The 20888-nt window shown below is 38.0% G+C and overlaps 2 protein-coding genes across 3 annotated transcripts; one reads left to right on the top strand and one right to left on the bottom strand.

The window, feature by feature from the left end:
• Positions 1-1994: 1994 nt before the first annotated feature.
• On the bottom strand, positions 1995-17028 carry LOC137975802 (syntaxin-7-like). Of its 2 annotated transcripts, none has more exons than XM_068822993.1 (12): positions 16937-17028; positions 16383-16442; positions 14726-14794; positions 12375-12444; positions 10338-10434; positions 8422-8499; positions 7644-7715; positions 7488-7534; positions 6527-6614; positions 6185-6257; positions 5653-5735; positions 1995-2739 (listed from the first exon to the last, which is right to left on the bottom strand). In XM_068822993.1, exons 2-12 carry the CDS (start codon positions 16417-16419, stop codon positions 2647-2649), a joined length of 807 nt encoding a protein of 268 aa, XP_068679094.1. In that variant the 5' UTR covers positions 16420-16442; positions 16937-17028; the 3' UTR covers positions 1995-2646. The 2 variants fall into 2 exon arrangements, with proteins under 2 accessions (XP_068679094.1, XP_068679095.1); XM_068822994.1 differs by having other exon boundaries at positions 2503-2739; positions 16383-16500; positions 16937-16979.
• Positions 17029-17168: 140 nt separating this feature from the next.
• Positions 17169-20257, top strand: LOC137975349 (nucleolar protein 58-like). Its single transcript, XM_068822442.1, has 4 exons — positions 17169-17308; positions 17409-17794; positions 18485-18789; positions 19462-20257. Exons 2-4 carry the CDS (start codon positions 17422-17424, stop codon positions 19579-19581), a joined length of 798 nt encoding a protein of 265 aa, XP_068678543.1. The 5' UTR covers positions 17169-17308; positions 17409-17421; the 3' UTR covers positions 19582-20257.
• The last annotated feature ends 631 nt before the right edge of the window (positions 20258-20888 follow it).

Raw genomic sequence — 20888 nt, forward strand, 5'->3', positions numbered from 1 at the left:
TGTGTGAAAACAGCTCACTTCCGGTTGCCGTCCGTGTCTTGAAAACACCGCGTGCTTAAAGCTCCCTCAAACGCCTTTGCTCCAACTTTTTTATGGTATTGATTTTCCTCTAATTGAATACGAAGTACGATTTTTAGGCTAATCAACGAGTGCAGCTATTCCAAATACCAAATAACTGTTTTTATTTAAATTTTAAATTTAATAAAACAATTATTCCATTCGCGCTTGTTTGATAGCAACTTCCGTATGGCAATCTCTAACGTATTTATGCATTCGTCAGTGACCAATCAGAAACGCGATATTTAAATGAGTATATAGTAAGAGACTGATTATAGCCAACTACATGTCATATCCAACGCGCGCTCATGGAATAGCGATTAATTTATACCCGAACAACAAGAATCTAATACCCTATTCACAGTCACAGATAAATGTAGGACTGGCTTTTACACGAGATTCTGGTGAGTTGCAATACACGCTCTGATCTGTGCTAAATTTGTAGTCGACAAAAATCTGTATACTTGCTTCAAATAGAAAACTTCAAAACATGAAAAATGCCGAATTCACCCCTAAAACGTTGCAAGTCGCGGGTAAGATCCACCTTAAAATTGTCCATTTGCAATGGTTGCCTTAGATCCGCTCCAAATAACTCTTTTAGCTTTACAGAGAGTTTTATCTTAGCCTGGTAATCCCTTTCCAGTGATAAAAATTGGGGCTCACCGACTTCGTTTTTGAGATATAAGCGTTTAAAATATAAAAATTAGAGAGTTTATAAATGGCTTCTGTCGCCACGGAAACATATTACGTATGTTAATGATGGCATCTTGTTAAACAATTATTAGTTTTTCATACGACAATATAACATTGCAAATCTGTGAAACAGTTTGTAGATTCAATTCTTCAAATTTATACAGGCTGTTGAAAGATCTGAGCCTCCTCAGTAATAACAGTACAAAGACGAAGTTTAAATTTACATTTCTCATTTTTTTCTATGCGAGAACAGTAAAATGCACATTACAGTGCTGTGCACTAATACCTGAGCCCTTTAACCAAACTTCGTTAAATTTTATTTATTTTAACATAAACGATCGAAATCCAAAGTTCTAATTTCAATCAAAGATTTTATTTTTTCAACGCTGTCAATCACTGAACACGTCAAATCAAAATTGGCTCCCAGCTATTATATATAGGCGTAGTGCAATGCTCTGAAAACATCCGTGGACCGTATGGCTTTCGACCCGATCTTATCGAACTGCGGCATTCGCGACGCAAAAAACTGTGATTTGCTGAGCCAGTTTGTTTTTTCTTGGTCTGCACCGTGACCAGATCAACACTTATGTCCAGGTTTGACCCTAATTAGATGCACGCCCAATTTTGACATCCAACACAAAGTGTCCCTTTAAGTCTAAGCATTTGCTCCCTACTTTCAACAATAAGGTTAGGGTAAAGGTTAGCGTTATTTTTAGCTTTGGGTAAATGCAGCAGTTAATCTTCACTTAAAGAGCAGCATTTGGGGGACACTTTGTGACATAAATTGTCTGTATTCTGAGACACAAGTGATGTTGAAGTTGGCTAGAAGAGCAAGGGGACACTTCGTGACGCTTATTGAAATCCGCATGCATCTAATTAGAGTCAAACCTGGACATATCTCAACAACTGTCACAATGAATAAGATTGACAGCAGTCAGGAGCTCATCAAGGGTAGCCTCTAACTCTACTAATTCCTTGGGTCAACCCTTTCCAGAGTAAATTTATTTTTAGGAACAGGTTTTTTCCGCGAAAAGTATCAGATTTCCTTGACGCCTTGTTTTGATTGGCTTCTACAACAGTGGGCGTGCTGAATCTCCCAAGGGAGATTGGCTTCGTGCTGAATCTCCCAAGGACGGCGTTCTATAAATAAATCGACTCGGGAAAGGGTTGACTCCTAGGCATAGTATGGGAGATAGCTCCGGCAGGAGTAAACACAAAAGTAGTGCTTGGATTTTGGTTTAGACTGAGTTTGCATGTTTGTGAAGGGCGCCGACTGCTCCGTTTCGTTAAACAAGCGATGCCATTTTTTACCCTAACCCTACCCCTAACCTAATGCCATTCTTAGTAACCAAGCCTTTTTTATTCGGTTAGCTTTCAATAGAGCGTTTTCACATGACGTCACGGCGGCAATGTTGGTGTTCAAAACAAAGAAATGGCTAATCCTCCGGGAATTGAACTCTATTTTTATGCAAATACTTTCTTTTGTTTCAGTAATCCAATATGGCTGCTGGTCACGTGAGTGAAAACGCTCTATAAATTGTTAGGATTAGCTACAATTAAGTACGTTGAAATTGCAAATTTGGAGCCGTTATTTCGGTGGTGAAGAGGTTAATTAAGTGCATTTGCTCTCAGTTAAGCTATTGAACCGAGTTCGACATCGTTCGATCAACTTTCCCTAATTTTTTTCTTAGGTTATTTCTCAGTTTTTTTTTAATTCTAAATGACATGCGCTGCTAATCTAGTCCTTGATTAACTATTTTTTTCCACATTCGAAAACGACAAACTTAACAGTGAAAATTGTTCATCGCCTGTTTACGAAAGGGAAAATTGCCGACAGACGAATCTACATACTAAGTTCCCGAAGTGCGGAAACAGAGACAACAATCAAAAGAAAGTCTACTTGAGGGAGAAATAAATTATGAGACCTAAGACAACGGCAGCAAGAACTACAATCACCAGGATACAACACATCTTCTTTCTTGCTGCTTTCTGCAGATAAAACAGGAAGAATACATTCTTTAGAACCACAAACAATGAGATTCTTTTCATTCAATAGTCCATTTCCGAGTTGCTGCATGCCTCAGTTTTAAAACGAGGCCTGGTGCAGAACCATTCAAATGGAAATAAGTCGCGTATTCTAACGCAAATCAAACTCATTTCACTTACAATAGTTAAGTACCAAGATTCACATCCAAACCGAGACAAACAGCAACTCGGAAATGGCTTATTAACTTAGTGCTCACCAAAGAGACAGAAGATATTATTACATGGCTGCGCGGGGATACGAAATTTCTCTTGGAGTGTTGAAAAATATTTCACGAGTGAGCGCAGGCTGCGCAGCGGACGAGTGAAATATTTTGCAGCACGAGAAAAGAAAATTTCGGTCATGTAATATTCTATTTATTATATAAACACCAATGAAATCCTAAATCATTTCACGAAAGGCATCGAAAGGCGCAATTTTCATACGTAACCATAGCAACAGTGATATTTTCACGTGTGAAAATAACATGTCATCTTCACGCGTGAAGATATCATGTTTTCGCGCGAAAGCACAATAGGCCATTTCCGAGTTCATGTCTGCCTCCTCTTCAAGGCGAGTCTAAGTGCGAAGTTTTTCTTATGAAAATTAGTTTTTATTCATATGTAAAGTAGAACTAATTACCATCACAAAAACTTTGCACTTAGACTCGCTTTGAAGAGGAGGCAGATATGAACTCGGAAATGGCCTATTTTTTTTTTTTTTTCCCTTTATTTCGTCACAAATACAACAATTACAACACAAGTAAAAACATATAGGAAGTAGCTAAAACAGCTGCGCATTTGCTGTTGTTAGCATTAATTATCAGTTAATTACATGTATTCACAATAATAATTAATTAATAATTAATTAATGATTAATTAAATTACAATGACATTACAATGGCCTATTGGTATTTCATTGGTGTTCATATAATTAAGACAGATATTGCGCGCTTGTGTTGTTTTGAATAGTTCCAGCATTTTGATTGGTTACCAAATGGTACTCGCCGATGATTTTCGGATTTTACGTCTATGCGAAATTCAACACAAGCCCGCAATGTCTTTTGGTTGAACATGGGCCTTTAAGTGATTAAAGCATCAAGGAGAACACTTAAAGTCGTAAATTCGCCGTCAAAATTAGTTGAATTTCATAGTTTACGTACAGTAAAAATAACCGACATCTGCGCATTTTCGCAATAGCTGTCAGTTTGAGGTAGAAGCCTCTTTGAAGCGGTTTTTATTTTCGTAAAAAATTGCATAGTGGCGGATTGACAGACAACAGAACACGGGTCTGCCAAAAGAATACCTACCCTATCCGATCCCACCTAACCTGCCATCAGATGTTCTTTTCTTTAGAGAAGGGGCCCTCTCTAAAGAAAAGAACGTCTGATGGCAGGTTAGATCCCACCTAAAGAGAACCCCTAACCTAACCGGCTAGATTGCAGAATAGCCGGCCACGATAAATGGCCCCTAAAAGCACTGCAGTCGTGGCGTTGGTTCACTGACCTTTTTATCCCCTATGCCGAAGTGAACTAAGAATGACCGTTAAGCGCGCAACACATGGATATTATACCTCGTTCTTTAATCCAAGAGGCAAAACAAACAAGCTATGACGCAAATCAAGCGCACAGCATATGGAATATAACCTCAATTAAACCTTACGTCGAACTAAAGCACCACAGCACTGCGGCAGCAGTCATTGAGCTCAAGTCAATTTTAACCATAAGTCGACCAAGGCACTGCAGCACCAGCCATTCTACTCAATTCACTTAAAGCTTAAGATCACTAACAAGACACCGCGGCACTGCGGCTCGCGTCGCAAACGTAACGATTCTTTGTGAACGGGCCTTCTGGAACCACAAATTAATTTAAAATTGAGGATAGAAGGAATATGCAGGCATAAACAAATAAATAAATAAACAAACAAACAAACAAAGAAATCAGTTAATTGAGTGTTGGTCCAGTCGGAATTGAACTAACGACTCCCCAGACAGTTGGTCCGATACACAACAAGCTCAGCCAACCGGTCGACAGAGAGCTGTAATGCGCGTAAACCTGACAACTTGGTTTACCAGTTTCAGCACTGGGACTCCTTCAATTTGACTACTGTCTGTTTTGCTGTTACGTGGTCTCATCGATCAGTCGGTCCATTAAAAGAAGATTACGCCAAGTCGACCACATTACTGAAGGAAAAGACAGACCACATCACCGGGAACTCCATGCCCTACTCTTTTCGACTAGTGTGTGGGAATCTTTAACGTCTCAAAGAGTTAACGAACATTGAAGAGTTGTGAAACGGGGCCTACGGTTTATAGTCCTTATCCGAGAAGACTTGAAAGTCTTAACCATTTGCGGGTGTAGTTACAAAAGCAGCACTTTCTCCTCAGTTATTTTAGGACCCCGAGTGTTGGTGCGGCCGGAGTCGAACTCACGACCTCCCGCATGGCAGCCCGATGCTTAACCAACTGAGTTACCAGTGCGTGGTGGCTCACACTTGCAACTTAACTGACGACAAGTCACCGTCGACAAATATCGAGACGTAACTAAATTCCTTTTGATTTCACTATCCATAAAAGAAAATATTATCTTCCCAACGATAAAGCCACGACCGCTAATGCTGGTTTTACGATCCGTGCATTCAACAATGAATTCTTGGTACATGACAAGTACTTCAATACTTAAAGATTTCTTGTACTAGATGAAAAAAATTGTGTCATTCATCTCGCTAAGCAGTGTGGTCTATCTTGTACAATTTCATGTGTCTTGGAGGTGGCATGTGAGGTTCCAAAAAATCAAACCGATCACAGGCATACTGACGCAGCTGTAAGACTTCAAGTAACATAGCTTTAGTACAGTGGAAATTGGTTTGCCACAACAGACCTGGTAATGGCTAGCTTTGTCTAACTGAACGTTTGCCTGTTCCACATTGACAGAAGTGACCTCCACATGGGCCTCAATGCTATCTAAAAATGAAAGTTTAAGATATTTAAATTCTTAAAACTGGCCTCTTAACTTTGGGAGTGCAGGGGAGGGGAGGAGATGAAAAGATTTAAATACAGAAAGCAAACAAAAATGCCCGTCATGGCCAGCAAGCAGAGCGCTCGTAGCTTTTGCTCTCCGAAGAGCCGCCGGGCCGAGAAAAATTTTTATAATGCTTGGTCATTACAAGAAAATCTTGCCCGCTCGGCAGCCAATCAGAGTGCACGTACTATTGTAGCCATACAATAAAAACAACAAATGACTGGTCCAGAGGGAGACAGTTAATTTTGTTTCCGAGAATCTCAATGTTTCCCCGAAGCACAGCTGAGGGAAATATTGAAATTTTTGAAATTTTAAATTTTGCACAGAAAGCACTCTTCAATTGTGTGGTATATGCTAATAATCTGACTGAATTATCAGGTAGCTTTCTTACCTATCACTTCACCTTGCTCGTAAACCATTGTTGCAAGATCTCTGAAGATTTCATTAACACCGACAATATCAGACTATTCAAAGGAAAGAATAGAATAGGGAACACATTTATAATAAATGAACACGTTTTCTTGTTTATATGCAGAAAATACCATTTTAATCAACAAAGGGAAGACTCTTGAGGAATGAAAAGGTTGATATTATACATGTAGATCAGTAGTAGGGCATCTGAACTAGAAAACCAAAAACTTGTCAGGGGCATTTGGATTGCCTTCTGTGTTTGCCTTACTATGTCATCATTGTCAAAGATGTGTCTTTGCATTAAAAGACCCAAATCATTTACCTCTAGCTGTCTAATAGCTCTTTCTCTTTCCTCAATCAGCTCAACAGATACTTCTTCCTCTGCTTGCACTTGGAGGCCACCTGCAGTTCTACGGGGCCATAAAAAATTACGCTGTTAAAGTTGTAAAATGGAAATAAAATTAATCTATAGCATTTAAGATGCTCATCCAACAGTGAAGACAAGATTTAACTGCATTTTTAATAACATTGTCAGGCAATTTCTTAAGGTTTAAATTTCTAGCTGTTAAGACCTGTTTATCACATATTGGAATGCTTCACAGGTCATCTTAATGCTCAAACATAAGAATGATTAAACCTTCATCAAAACCAAATCTCTAGTTGAATTGTGTTGTCACAGGCAAAATTTCAATGCTATTAGTGTGCATTGTGTCCAGGGCTGACAAAAACACAAAATTCTGTTAAATGAAAAAGTACCTGTTCGAGAGAATAAAGAAATGAACAAACAAATGAAATAATATTTAAAAATTAAATGAAAGAGGAACACAAATCAAATCAATGGAATAGTCTTGGGTAGAGTAAGAGAAACACTGCGAAACAATGACAAAGTAAAGGCAAGGAAAAGTAACTCATTTGCTACTGATAGTTCAATGCTCACAAGTATAAGTGCAGTAGCACTGAGCAAATTGCGCTCTTAAGATACCTTTCACAGGCTAACCAATGAACTGGCATGTTCCAGGTATTCAGGTAGTGGGGGAAAACTACTGTAAGGCAAGAAAGCTGGCAGGGGAAAATGAGTGGAGGCAGATAAGAAAAAGCCTCCACTCTAACGGTCTATTTTTCATTTTCTCTGCTCCCACAGTAATCAACTTCCATATGATGATTTTGTCTCCTCCCCATGAACTGCTCCCCAGGAACAGGCCAAACAGCTTGACAACCAGATGAAAAACAACAACAACAACAACAACAAACAAACAAACGAAGAATTGGCATTGGTTCAGTACCTATCATTTTCTGCCAAAGTGTGGTCATCAGTGAATCCACCCATTTGCTGTAAAAGGAAAAACAAACAAACAAACAGTTTCCTGGTGATAATGAGAGGATAACTTGTATGCAATCTCTATGATAAGCAACATGGGAGACAAAAGTTCACAACTTACGCTGGGAGCAGGCATTGTGGATGAAATTGATCTGGCTCTTGAAACTGACTCTCGCTCTTTCTCAGCAGCGATCTATTTAAAATCACCACCAAAATAATTATTACCAGTAATTTTGTATTTTGTACTATCTACAAACAGTAGATATTTCTTTAAAAAAGAAGGGTTACATTTTTGCAAACGTTGGCAGTGTAGCACTTATATTTTAACAGAATTAACTGTTGGAGGGTACTGTGAAGTTCTATCTTAATTCCCACCCTGGTCAGAGTTTTTCTCTGTCCTTGCGTGGGCCCAATTCCATTAGTAGGGCTAACACTCACATGATTTACATGGGTAGAAAATAGCACTTCACATTACTCTCCAATAGTTAATTCTGTATTCATTTAAAAAAGGATTGAGAGTAAACCACAAGGAAATTTCAGTTGTCCCCTTTAACATTCCACTCTTAAAATGGCCAAAAATAGATTTTCCTGTCTTACACCAAACCAATTAACTTGTCATTTGGGAACCCCCTGGGGGCAAAAGGGAAATGTTTGTTAAACATGAACTTGCATTACTTTAAAATGATGTTTGTGTTGACATTTCTGTGAAGATGTCAACGTACAGACTTGACTGGAAACTGCATTGTCTAACATGCAGAGCACAGGTATGTATATTTTTAGCATACCTTCATAAAAATAGAGAAAATGATGAAAAACAGGTGATACACTGTACTAACTGTACAAAAAAGACTCGAGGTTAACAACCTTTAAAAAAATTATGATGTTTGACCCCTCCTTACCCGCTGGACTTTCTGGAAGCTGTTTAATGCTGCAGTAAAATTGTCTGCAAGTTTCTCAACTTGTATCTTTCGCTGACGCTGTTGACAGAATAAACAATGAGAAAAGTGCTGCCCTGGGGTTAGTAAGAGGGAATTGGCATCACCTCCTATTCTCAAAGTTATCAACTGTGTAGTAAGCAGACAGAAATGCCTCTGTGCTACTTGAGACCTTGCCAAGGTAAAAATGTCAGCACTCAAAAACGTCACAGCCTTGTCAGCACTCAAGAAAACCCCTATCGATTCCCACTGTAGATTTCAGACTTAAACAAGCGACTTTCTCAGACCACTAGTCCAGTACATATAAGCAAGCACCAACTCAATCAATGATATTGACAAACTCAAATGATGTCATTTAATGATGATGATGATGATGATGATGATGATGATAATAATAATAATCAACTCAGTCAAGTGAAGGTCCCCTCAGGAAAGCAGGGAATCAAAATCGCAGTGGCAAGTTGGGATTTTACCTTTTTTTCTTGGCATGAACAAGCAAAAAAAAAAGTATACATGTAGCAATACTATACTCATCTAACTGAAGACAAAAACTACAGTACAACATCAATTGGTTACTGATAATCTTGTAGACTGATATATAAATCCATAGCAGGTGTTGTGGTTGTAACCCTTTGTGAAAGGTTAGTAAAGTGGGGTTTTTGGGTCCAGATTCGAGGGAAATTGACTGTAACTCGCCCTGTGAGCAGAGCCTCTCTAAAACTCACCAGAGGATGAACAAGCAAGGATCTGCAGATATTGCGTCAAGTCTTTCAAGTCGCCACAGCCCAAGTTTCTGGGCTAGTCACCCTTGTCAAACAGGTTTAGGCAGCGCACACATCAAATTTTTGGCAAGGCAAAGGTCAAACGATTGTGATCAAGACTTGGCCTGGCTTTGAAACTGTCTCCAAGCAACGGCTTACGAATACTGGTACTCAATAACAATTAATCTACACGATTTCTGCAGAGTCATTTCTTTCTCGGCAAGTTAAAGTGCCTATGAAACGAAAAATAATTAAGGCTTATTTGAAAGATCTTTTGAAAAAAGGAAACATGGTGTTCTCATTTTTAAAATATCATTGGAGAGATATTAAGGTTTTTGTGTTAAAACTGATGACGTAATCAGTGGTTCCAAGGGTAACACAAATCACAAAATCTAAAATATACTTGGAAATATTACCGCAGTTCTCTTCAAACTTGGCACTAATAATGTTTATCAGTCAGCACATAAAATGATACAAATCATACAGTTGCCATGGCAACCATTTTGCTTCCAGATCAAGGTTGTGCGGAGCTGGTGTTTCCGCTTTTTGTCTTAACCAAACATCATTCACACTCAATGAGTTGATTCGGAGACCTACAGCAACATGGGCTCTATGATTGTTTTGAGCAGGACTGTCTGTCTTGCTTGATTTGAGAGGAAATTGAGAAACTTCATTTATAACCAAAAGGGACTGGAGCCAAAAGTGTTGCCATGGTTACATCATACTCTGCACCACCTTGCACCTTACTTAAGGGTATATTACTCATGCCAAGTTTGAATCATATCGCTGTTACACTTTGAGAGATACTCTTGATTTCGTGATCCATCTTCCAGCAGAACCACTGATGACGTCATCAATTGGCTAATTTGCATAACACAAAAACTCAAATACCTCTGAAACGAAAAAAGATGCTTCAAAACTGTAAAGACCATTATTCATTACTTTGAAAACTCTTTCAAATAGGCATAAATTCTTTTTTACTTCATAGGCACTTTAAGAAAGACCCTTATAGAAGTTACATCCAGGGATTAGTGAATTGAGCGTTTTACCAAAATTTAATGTACACCTTTAAAGTAATTATCTTTACAAAATATATTGCAAGAATTTTTTTTTCCATACTTTGTCTGCTGGTGCTTCTCCCAACAGATGAGGCAGCTGCTTCAGGAAAGAATTAGTTTCCTTGGCAAGTTTTTGTGTAGCCTGCTCTGTCTGTTGTCTATAAGCAAAATAATTAAAAAAATAGTGGTATCAAGATCTCTTTAGGATTCTAGCAAAAAGACTTAATGAGAAGTGACCTGATTGCACCATTGTGAGTTTGAGAGCTGTTGAGTGCCTGACCTCTTTGCAACAGCTTAAAACACGAACACACACTAAAAGAGGCTGCTTCACACATTGCTCTTGTTTGAATTCATTCAAGCACGACTGATTGATTATCCAAGATGGTGATCAATAAACTGCAACACAGAGAGAGAAGCCCTAAAAGATATTTCTAGCGCGAGAATAAGGGACAGGGGATTAAAAAAAGAACAACAGATAACATTTTATGACATATTACGGACACATTGCCATGATGGGCTCTTTTATCGCACAAAATTATCACAGAGCTCAGTTGCATCCAAGGTTGATTGATAAAATAATCATTTGCATGTGCCTAAGACACCACGCCTTTATAGTGCGTCCTTGTGATTTATTAAGTTTGTTCCTAAATAGAACTAGGATATGTTTTTTTTTTAATCAACCCATCCTACCATTTGCAGCTGTATTGAATAATAAAATTAAATGAAATGAATGAAAAAAATTCATTCAAGACATTCCCTTTGTATCTAGTTATCGTGGACAAACATGATCTTCAGTATGAGCCAACAATACATGTACAGTGTAGGTCCTCAGTGTATAATTTTGGAAGAAACCATAAATCACACCATAACTAACAAACTAACTACATGTAATTATAATCCCCTCCATCCCCAGTGGGACAAAAGGCAATCGTAGATCGCCAGTTGTCTCTATCTTCAGCTCTCTCTAACTCATCCCTGCCAACTCAGAGTCCCATCTCACCATAAAATCACGGCAAATTTTGATATCTATAAAATTTAATTAATTAAATACAAATTTAGATGTACATAAAACTTGAAAAAGTGATGCCAGGATCTCAACACTTTTGTTATCTTTTAAGATGGAGCTGTTACAGTAGACCATAAGCCCTCCTCCGCACTAACCTCCATTAAAATGGCAGCAATTGCCATTTTCTAATGCCTACATACCAACATACATGTAAGTAAGATCAGCTTGAAGAGTTGACACAACAACAAATACTAGACCATGCAAATTAAACCAATGCTTCGATATTGTAAAGTGGGCTGCTAGGTGATGGTAGTGAAATCCTAAAGCACCACATGTCACATGAAAGCAACTGTCAGAGCAGCAGTTCCTGAGTTGCTATAAGCTGCGCAGGTTGATTCTAACTTCTGACCATGAGTGTGACTGATTAAAAAGAAGCTTTTGGAATAGGGTTAATTTAAAGCAACAATCAAAAGTTCCAATCTTGGAGAAAACAGTACAGATGAGACACTTGTGCAAATCCACCCCTATCCATGTCAGTGTAAGAAGTTTTCCTCCCCATCCCTCTCAATCATGTTGTTAAGGCTCTACACATGTCTTACTTTTAATCTGGGACAAATAACAAGCAACACTGAATGTGACATGGACAGGAAGGGGAGCTATTTAGGAGAAAATTATTTTGGTAGGTTCGGAGTGCAGTGCTGGAAATAACGGTCGGTCATCGGACATTGTCCGACCAAATTTTGAAAATGTGCGGCCAATTTCACATTATGATCGGACACGATGACCGAACATCTCACCAGTACATCTTCAGTTCTCTTCTTCAAGGTGTTGTCAGTCAATAAATTATGTCCAGTCCAATTTGCCAAATGTCCGACCAAAAGGAAGATTTGAAAGGACATATGTCCTGTGAATAAAGAAAAATTATTTCCAGCACTGGAGCGGTATAATGTGTAATTGTTTCCACAGGTTTTGTTGAAGATTGTAGGTGTTACACAGTCCTTTGCTGGTATTAATTCAGCTAATTCTGCATACATGTATCTTTGCCGTTCAAGCTTGATACATGTACACCTTGGCGTTAAAATCAACACTTACAGTTTGCTCTGTAATTGTGAATGATCCTCTGAAGTTCCAAGTTTGTCCACAAGCCTTTCAATTGAAGCAACTGTTCAGAAAAAGTCAATTCAAAATTAACTATCTATGGGTGAAAGTGAAAGCTATTCAGCAATGATAATATTACTGCATCCTCATGATTTTACTGTCACCAAATAACAAAAGGAGGAAAGGAAGTGGATAGACTTACAGCACAATTACTGAATTTTTGTATCATTTCCTATTTTTATTCCCCCAGTTGTCCGACAACAGATGCTTAGTAAAATTATACAACACCACTTCCACATTACCTAAGTTAACAGCTAATATTCACACTGTGAACACAAATGACTGGCCAAATGTGTGAAAAACCGGAACAGCAATTTAATCAATTTTGTAGTTTTTTCAAGCTCTAACCAGCAGCTCATCTACTTGACTGATATCTTACAACATCATACTGGAGCTTAAGTCCAGTTCATAATTCTACCTTGCTTAGAAAGCATTCGAAAAACTGCTTTTGTTTTTTAAGCACTAATTAAAACACTTTCCAAGGTTTATCAAAACTCTAACAGAGTTTATCTCCTTCTTTTGAACAAGACTTCTTCTTTGTTCTCAAATTTCTAACTATATTTTTGTTTACCTAATGACCTAATATCTTAAGTGGTTTTTTGATTAAGTTGTTGTAATGTCATGCACTCAACTGGCCCTATATATAAAAAATGACTAACTATTTTTCACAGCAACTGGTAAAACTACTGTAGTCTGTCAACAATAATGCAATCTCATTTTTCCTGGTTTATGAAAGTCTGTGAGAGTGTAAGATTTTCCTCTTTGTTGTCAAATTTACATCAGTGACCTAATACATTATTTCAAGTGTTTTTTTTTTCAATTAAGCTGTATGATGTCATGTACTCAATTGGTACTAAGTGTAATTTCCTGTCAATAGTTTAAATAGCATCTAGTAGAACCAGACTGTTAAAGTGCACCTTTAACTAGAAAAAGTTAAATAATAAAGTTAACATAATTATATTTACCTTCAAGTTGGTTTCTCAAGATTTGACCTGCCCCATATGGCACACAAGAGCAAGATGCTGGCTATCATTTGTCCCAAACGTCCGAGGCAGTAAGAGGCATGGGCCTTATCCTTTGACGATTTCATAAGCAACTTTGCATTATAGAACTTTGGCAATGTAAATTAGTCCTTGACGTCATTGAAGGAATTGACCCATACATCTCACTAGCTTGGCCATGGGACAGATGAATGCCAGCTTTGTTACTCTCTTGTACCTCATTAGGCCTATTATATGTAAAATCTAGACAAGCAAACTTAAGGTAAAATATATGTTCTAGACATAATTTTAACTTTTGCAAACAAAAATACTTTGAGGTTAGGTGGTGCACTTTACAGTAACACTCAGTCTGATGTAACCTTATTTCTAAGATTAGAGACTTGTAAACACTGTCTACCAAGGTTTGTCTGTCATCCAACTTGTTTTTTCTCTGTCTGTCCTCTGTCATCCAACTTGCATCACCATATGTTGCTAGTTTTACTATTTTACAAATTTCTCACGATTTTTGTAATTTTTGCAGTTTTGTAACAGGGCTTGCGATTTGGTTGCGATAAGTTTACCAGGGTGTATTGCATTGTTTGGGCTTGTTTTGTTTGAGTTGAATTAAGGCAAAAAGGGTATCAAAACCTCATTGAGATGCTACATGTACCTACAGGAGCCATCATGGACTTCTGTTTCAAAGATTAAAGGGGCAGTGTCACGCAATTTTAGTCAAACTTCAAAACACTAATTAAAAAGATGTCTTTGGATCAATGAAGACCAAAAACTAACGCTGCAGTTTTGCTACCAATAACCATTGAAGTGCACTAAAGCTATTCTTTGTTGTTTGTAGCCAAGGATGGATTTGATGGAAATGGATTGAACTTGAAACAACAGTACTGGCCACTTTTTTCAAGTTTGGAGATGATCAATGTCTTCAAAAGTCTCCAAAAATTTAAATGCGAATGGCTCTTTGTGTTATAAATATACTTAATATCTTCTCAGTGGGTTGTCAGTAATGTTGTATGAGTGATGTTAAGTACTAATTTTGATCTAAAAAACAGCAAATTTAGCATAATAGTGCCCCTTTAATGAAACAACAAATTTATGAGTTAAAAGACAAAAGAAGAATAGCAAATCACAACAAAAGAATGGATATGTTGTTTGTTTTGAACCAGCTTAAAGTCTGATTTTCCTGTTTCAGATTATGATAACGAAGAATAGAAAAAGAAAAGTCAAAAAATTAACTGGCTTAAAAAATTTTAAACCAAGAAAAATTTTGAACCACAACAGATACAACCTTACCATTTTTATTAATTGCTTGAATATTGTTACTGACACATCCACAAAGCCGATTATACTCAGAAGTACCACCTTTTGAGGAATGAAATAAGAAATTAAATGAATGAATGAATGAACACATACATGTAGTCAAAGGAGTTTACTATCAAAACCAAAGTTATTATAATTATCACAAATGATCCAGAAAACCAGCCTATCAACAATAAATGCGTTCTACTGGTGCTATCATAAACTTAAGCAAAGGAAATGCAAGAGAGCAAGTAGTCATTGGTTTACTTTGTCAAAAGCATTGTGATGCTAGCATGACTCTTGTCAGAAAAATCAAGCAGGCAACAAATCAAGAGACAATCAACGTCTTAGTAGCTACACATTTGCTATAAGTACAGTGATTTTGCAGTTTCGTGACCTTGATCAAAATATCATTGCCACAACCTTGAATTGGCTTTTTTCTTGTCAGTGCATAGCAATGAACCATTGCAGTCAACCCATTCATCCCTGAAGCGGCCACCATTGACAAGTAAAATCGTCTGCCGCAAAAATCTCAGTGCAAGTCCCACTTTCAGGGTTAAAAGAGTTAACGCAATATAAAAATAAAGAGTTGCTCCTTACACACCTGTTTCAAGTCTACAACTACAGTAACCCATCCCTGTTTAAATTTATCTAGTCCAGTTTTTTAGAGTAAATAATTATACTAATAAACAAATTTGTTCAAATTAATTAATCAACTATTTCTTTAATTTATCCTTTCTTCAAAATCGTACAATTATCCTTTTGTATCAGTCATTAGAAACCCTCAAGACTCCCCCTCAGGAATGAGCAGGGCATTCACTTGTTATGACAGAGAAAGCTGGTGAAATCCTTGTCACCGGGGGGCAAAAGTGAAGAGCGAACTCCCCTGTCTCCTAATGTTCCACACAAACATGGCAAACTTGCAATCTCCAAGTGGCAGCCATGAAACTAATACATTGATTTTAGGCAGCCAGTGCAACATTCACAAAGCCTACTGAATGCACTAGGTATTCTTTTGATTCATAGTTCAGTTCAAGCTGACAATGAAACTCAAAGGATAAAGATTACAATGGGATACTCATGTTTGTTATAGACAATTATTAGAAAAATGCTTCTGATCCATGAGTATTACATACATGGGTACATACACTTCCCTTCACTTCATGGATAATATACTTTGTAGAGCATGAGTTCACAGATGGAATGTCAATCATCATTTACATTCACTGTTACCAGGCTGTTCAGATTGTCTGCTACAGCAGCCCTCTTTGGTCCACAGTGATATAAAACTTTGCAAAGCATCCCACTCAACGATTTGAGAGGGAACCAATGATAATCTATGCAAATTTTCCATGTGGCGCAAAAATGAAAACCGCTGACCATGGAGTGACAACCTGCTTATTTCCCCAGTAAAGGATGTGAGGACTGCGTTGGACCTGGTATAGTCTCTGTTTCACGGTGGATCAAAATACTTGTAGATTGAATATGAAGTGGGTGCCCCGCCCTGGATTTTCCTGCTCATGCCCGAGGAAAGGGGAAGGGGGGGGGGGGGGGGGGAGGGGAAGGTCTCCATGGGTTTCAAATTGACTGGTGCATTATGGTCACAGCTAAATAATATTAAACATTTTTCAGGTAAAATCCCAAGTTTTACCTGATCCAGAGTTTGCAGAGAATTCACCAAATGACATGGTGTTTTGCCGACTTGATGTCACTGAAACAACAAGAAGTGCACATCATACAAATTTTCTTCCCTCCACTGCGGCATTTGCCTAAACAATATACAATAATATTGTAGGCAACAGTTTATAGCGATGAAGAACAAACTTGGATCGACGTCAATACTTGAAATCAAACACTATATCGTACCTGCCTTCAGCTTGGTTCTCATAAAGCTTAACATTCGACACAATTACCAACATAACTGAAGTTTATAGGAACATCTAAACTAGCACGCATGAGAAAATAACAAAAAACAACTGTTACCTACACGAAAAACGATAGTGAAACGCACGGAAATATTAAAACACTGATTAAAAATACAACTTTCATTTGATTTTTGTACGCAGTCTGTTGACCACTGTATATGCCGCGCACGGTCAACTTTATTTGACCGAGAGAACTTTGGAACAAGATTCATCAATTGCAATAAAAAAGACGAGGAATACCTTACTCGTGTGAAAATTCGTCAACAAGTAGTTTTCTCACCTTAAATATTAAAGAATATTATTCAACTTGCCGTAAATTTTGTCGTACTGTCGTCCGACTGCCCGAATTCCTACCCTGTAATCTGTCAGCGGTTCTTGTTTTGTGAATGACGTAATTTCATAGCAAAGAAATGGGACTGGGTACTAAGATGAGCCCACGATAACAACAGCTGTTTTTACCTTAGCAACCTGAATTTGTCAACGTTTCCATGACAATACTGTATTGGTCCTAGCAACCACCTATTTGATTTATTGTATAGATAACACAGACTACCATCAAATCGAATATTTCTTGCACTTCAGAGTTGCTTGTCGCCTGCCCTCCTCTGTTTTCTCTCTTCTCTATTTTCTCTTCTACTGAATGTGATTTCAGGTTTGTTTAGCGCGCACATTGCTTACATATATATATCGCATCCTTCTTCTACTAATGCGCTTGTGATCATTGATTATTTGTGTCGACTTTAATGTTTCAGCTTATGGGCAATCATGGGTTGTTCAGCATCAAAATCGTCAGAAGTAGTTGCGCCAATGCCTACACAATTAAAAGCAAACTCGAACTTGAATTCATCTCAAGAAGATGAGAAAACTGGACAACCTAAAAATATCGATACGCAGACAAACACAAGAACTCGTGTTCTTAAGAAGGAACGATCCGACGACAGCTTGCATGGAAGCCAGTGCAGTTTGAACTCAAACTCGGTTTCTGCAAAATCAGATCGTGAGAGCTCCGCAAGATCTACACGAAGTACGACAGATAGCGGTTTAGGAGAATTTGAAGAGGACCCAAATATCATATCAGAGAGGTCTACAACGGAAAAACAGAAAATTGTCTTGGTAGAGGAAAGACCCCCCACTCCAGGTTTGTTTGCATTCGATTCGAGTTGAAGGACCAATTTGAAACTAAGTATTTAATACCCAAAAACAAACTTGAGTGATATTATGTCCCAGCACTTGGCAAAGTACTTTTGACTTATGGCTGTTTTTGCTTTGGTGGCCTCATACACCACAAACCCTTTTAGAGACATTACGCAAAGCCGGCCACTTTTGCTGGAAAGAACACATGCACTCACAGAGGACAGCCACAACACCGGGAACTTCATCCCCTACTCTTCTCGAATAGTGTGTGGGTTCTTTGACGTCCCACAGAGAACTCATGAACATGGAAGATATTTGTGAGACGGGCCTACGGTTTATAGTCTAACCATTTGGGGATGTAATGCACCTATCAATGTTAAGACCCAGGGTGGGGGGTGGGGGCTGACCCAGGGGAATTTGAAATTTTGATTGAGGCTAGTGCCAAATTTTCCACCCTGGGGCACCTGCAGACCGTCACATTCCCACAGTCAATTTAGCAATAATTTATTAAGCCTAAGCCCTCATTTCAGTGAATACGCCTAAGCACTCCCTGAAATTTTAGGTTTCATTTTTGGGTAAGGGTAACTGCACTTAAGTTACTGACTCATTGACTCATGACTCATTGATTCATTGACTCATAAATACTTGATACTCCATTTGTCTCATTTGAATCACTTGATCATTTTTCTCTCAGAGCTCTCCATTGAAGGCACTAAAATTGCAAGACGGAAGACCTTAAAAGAGAAAAGAGTTTCCTTTTCAGAGAAGCAAGAAGAAGTTCGAAACAGAATTAATGCACTTGCACCCATGGGAGGGGTCACAGAGAGACCTCAAAGCAGAGGAGGAATGGCATTTGATATAATGCTCTGCCCTGAAACTGGTAATGTGAAAAGAAGACCCCAACATCTAAGAAAATTGGAAAAAAGGAAGAAGAAGTCTACAAGGAGAACGAAAGAGGAGATTGACGAAAAGCTTAAACATGCAGATGAGAGAAGAAAAGTAAGTCAAATAGGGTTGATTAACTATTATTTTTGCAATGATTGGGGATCAATGGATCAATATCTCCAACCCTCCCCTTGAAATAGCAATTAGTTTTACAAACAATAGAATAACTTGAGTTGTGGCATCCAATTTACGAGCTTACCAGAGGACATGAAACAGCAATGAAAGATGATTGGGGATCAACATCTCCCACCCCTAACCCTAACCAACATTTGGGAAATGGAACATTGGCCTTTGTAACAAATATAGAATAGCTTGAGTTATGGCGTTTGATTTACAAGCTTTCTAGAGAGCATGGGAAAACACCTCAATATAATAAATTCATTCACCATATGTGTATAGTTCCCGGTGTTGTGGTCTGTCTTCTGTGCTATATCATGGTTGGGAGGGTAAAAAGGGCGCACTTAATTTGGAGCCTCGCTCTGTTGTGCGACCCCACCACAGCCTGTTTCTCTGTTGTGGTGAAAGTGATTAATAAATAAATAAATAAATAAATAAATAAATAAATATGGCATCCCTTAGGTAAAAGCATACATGTAATGTAATTAATTCATGACTAATATTATTTTAAGGAATCGACTTTCAGTCTTTCATCCCTCATTAAAAAAATTAAAATTATACAACTTCATTTCATAGCCTAATTACAATTTTTCTCTATTTACTTCCCAGGAAAAAGAACAGCAGTTGAGAGAAAAAGCTCAAGCAATGATAACAAGAGAAAATAACAAGAGAGCATTGGAAAACTTTGCTCGAAGTCAAATGATTAATGAACAGACGATATCAAGTTAGGGTCTTATTTCCCACTTAAAGGCATCACAGCTTTATAAATTCCTATTCTTTCATACGTTTAGACTATCCAATAAGAAGCCAAAAATGGTTTTTCAAGGCATCTGATTGGATAATAATAATTTATTATCATCAATTAATAATAATTCTTATCATTTTAAAACAAAAGAATGAGAATCAATTTTAACCCATTCACTCCCTATAGGCACTCCAGTACCACCAGTTCATGGGTAAAATTGTCTGGCGTACATTAGACAGTAAAATCTGTTACGTCTCACTCCCACGGATCAATGGGTTAAGTTGATCAAACTTTAGGGACCATTAATGTAAAATTACGTTTTTCTTAATATGTTTCACATATTTTTACAAAAACAGAGTGAATTTAATATATTATAATTACCAGTATAATTAAAAATTTTCTGGACAATGAAAGCATGTTACTTCCAACCATATAATTATTGTCTTGTTTTTCTGTGGTGTGTTATTAACTTCTTACTAACCGAGCGCGAGGGCCTTACTGGGGAATATTGGCCCTCGGTCGTTTTTGTAAAATTACGTTTTTCTTAATATGTTTCACATATTTTTACAAAAACAGAGTGAATTTAAGATATTATAATTAATTACCAGTATATTTAAAAATTTTCTGGACAATGAAAGCATGTTACTTCCAACCCTATAATTATTGTCTTGTTTTTCTGAGATGTGTCATTAACTTCTTACTAACCGAGCGCGAGGGCCGTACTGGGGAATATTGGCCCTCAGTCGTTTTTGTACGGACCGAGCGAGGTCCGTACAAAAATGACCGAGGGCCAATATTCCCCAGTACGGCTCGAGCTAGCTCGGTTAGTAAGTAGTTTATTATATGGCTTTTTAATTACCTTTTGCTTTGCATATGCAAGCCCGTAATCGGCCCGTGGACATTACGGGAGAATAATTCCCTACAATTCAGTCACAATTAGCCAATCAGAGTGCGCGTCATATCGGCTACAAACACAAGCCATATAATAATCAATTTTACCAAATCTACATTGGTCACGTTCAGTATGTCTGATGCATACAAGACCCTTTGATGGTAAGTAGCCAAATTGTCTAAAGCAGGGTTATCATTATCCAGGGTTAGGTGTGACTTGAGCCTTAACTATCCTGTGTTGCGAAGGTACACACAACACCAATTGCATTATCAATTGGATATAAAGGATATTACATGGCTGTGACCTATGCAACAGAGACTGTCACTCCCGCGCGAATGTCTCTACAGCCACAAGAGACGCTGCTCCACAGACGACTAGGATGCTACCCATGGTCAACCC

This window comes from Montipora foliosa, chromosome 11 (genome assembly GCF_036669935.1).
Source record: "Montipora foliosa isolate CH-2021 chromosome 11, ASM3666993v2, whole genome shotgun sequence".
NCBI lineage: Eukaryota > Metazoa > Cnidaria > Anthozoa > Scleractinia > Acroporidae > Montipora > Montipora foliosa.

Bases quoted from the DNA above. Each gene is read 5' to 3' on its own strand.
- LOC137975802 (XM_068822993.1), bottom strand. From the start codon at position 16,419: ATGTCATTTGGTGAATTCTCTGCAAACTCTGGATCAG. The intron at 8,500-10,337 runs GTATGGAAAAAA...TTCTGTCAACAG, and splicing joins GAGAAGCACCAGCAGACAAA to CGTCAGCGAAAGATACAAGT. The intron at 5,736-6,184 runs GTAAGAAAGCTA...TTTCATTTTTAG, and splicing joins CGAGCAAGGTGAAGTGATAG to ATAGCATTGAGGCCCATGTG.
- LOC137975349 (XM_068822442.1), top strand. From the start codon at position 17,422: ATGGGTTGTTCAGCATCAAAATCGTCAGAAGTAGTTGCGCCAATGCCT. The intron at 17,795-18,484 runs GTTTGTTTGCAT...TTTTTCTCTCAG, and splicing joins GGAAAGACCCCCCACTCCAG to AGCTCTCCATTGAAGGCACT. The intron at 18,790-19,461 runs GTAAGTCAAATA...TTTACTTCCCAG, and splicing joins ATGCAGATGAGAGAAGAAAA to GAAAAAGAACAGCAGTTGAG.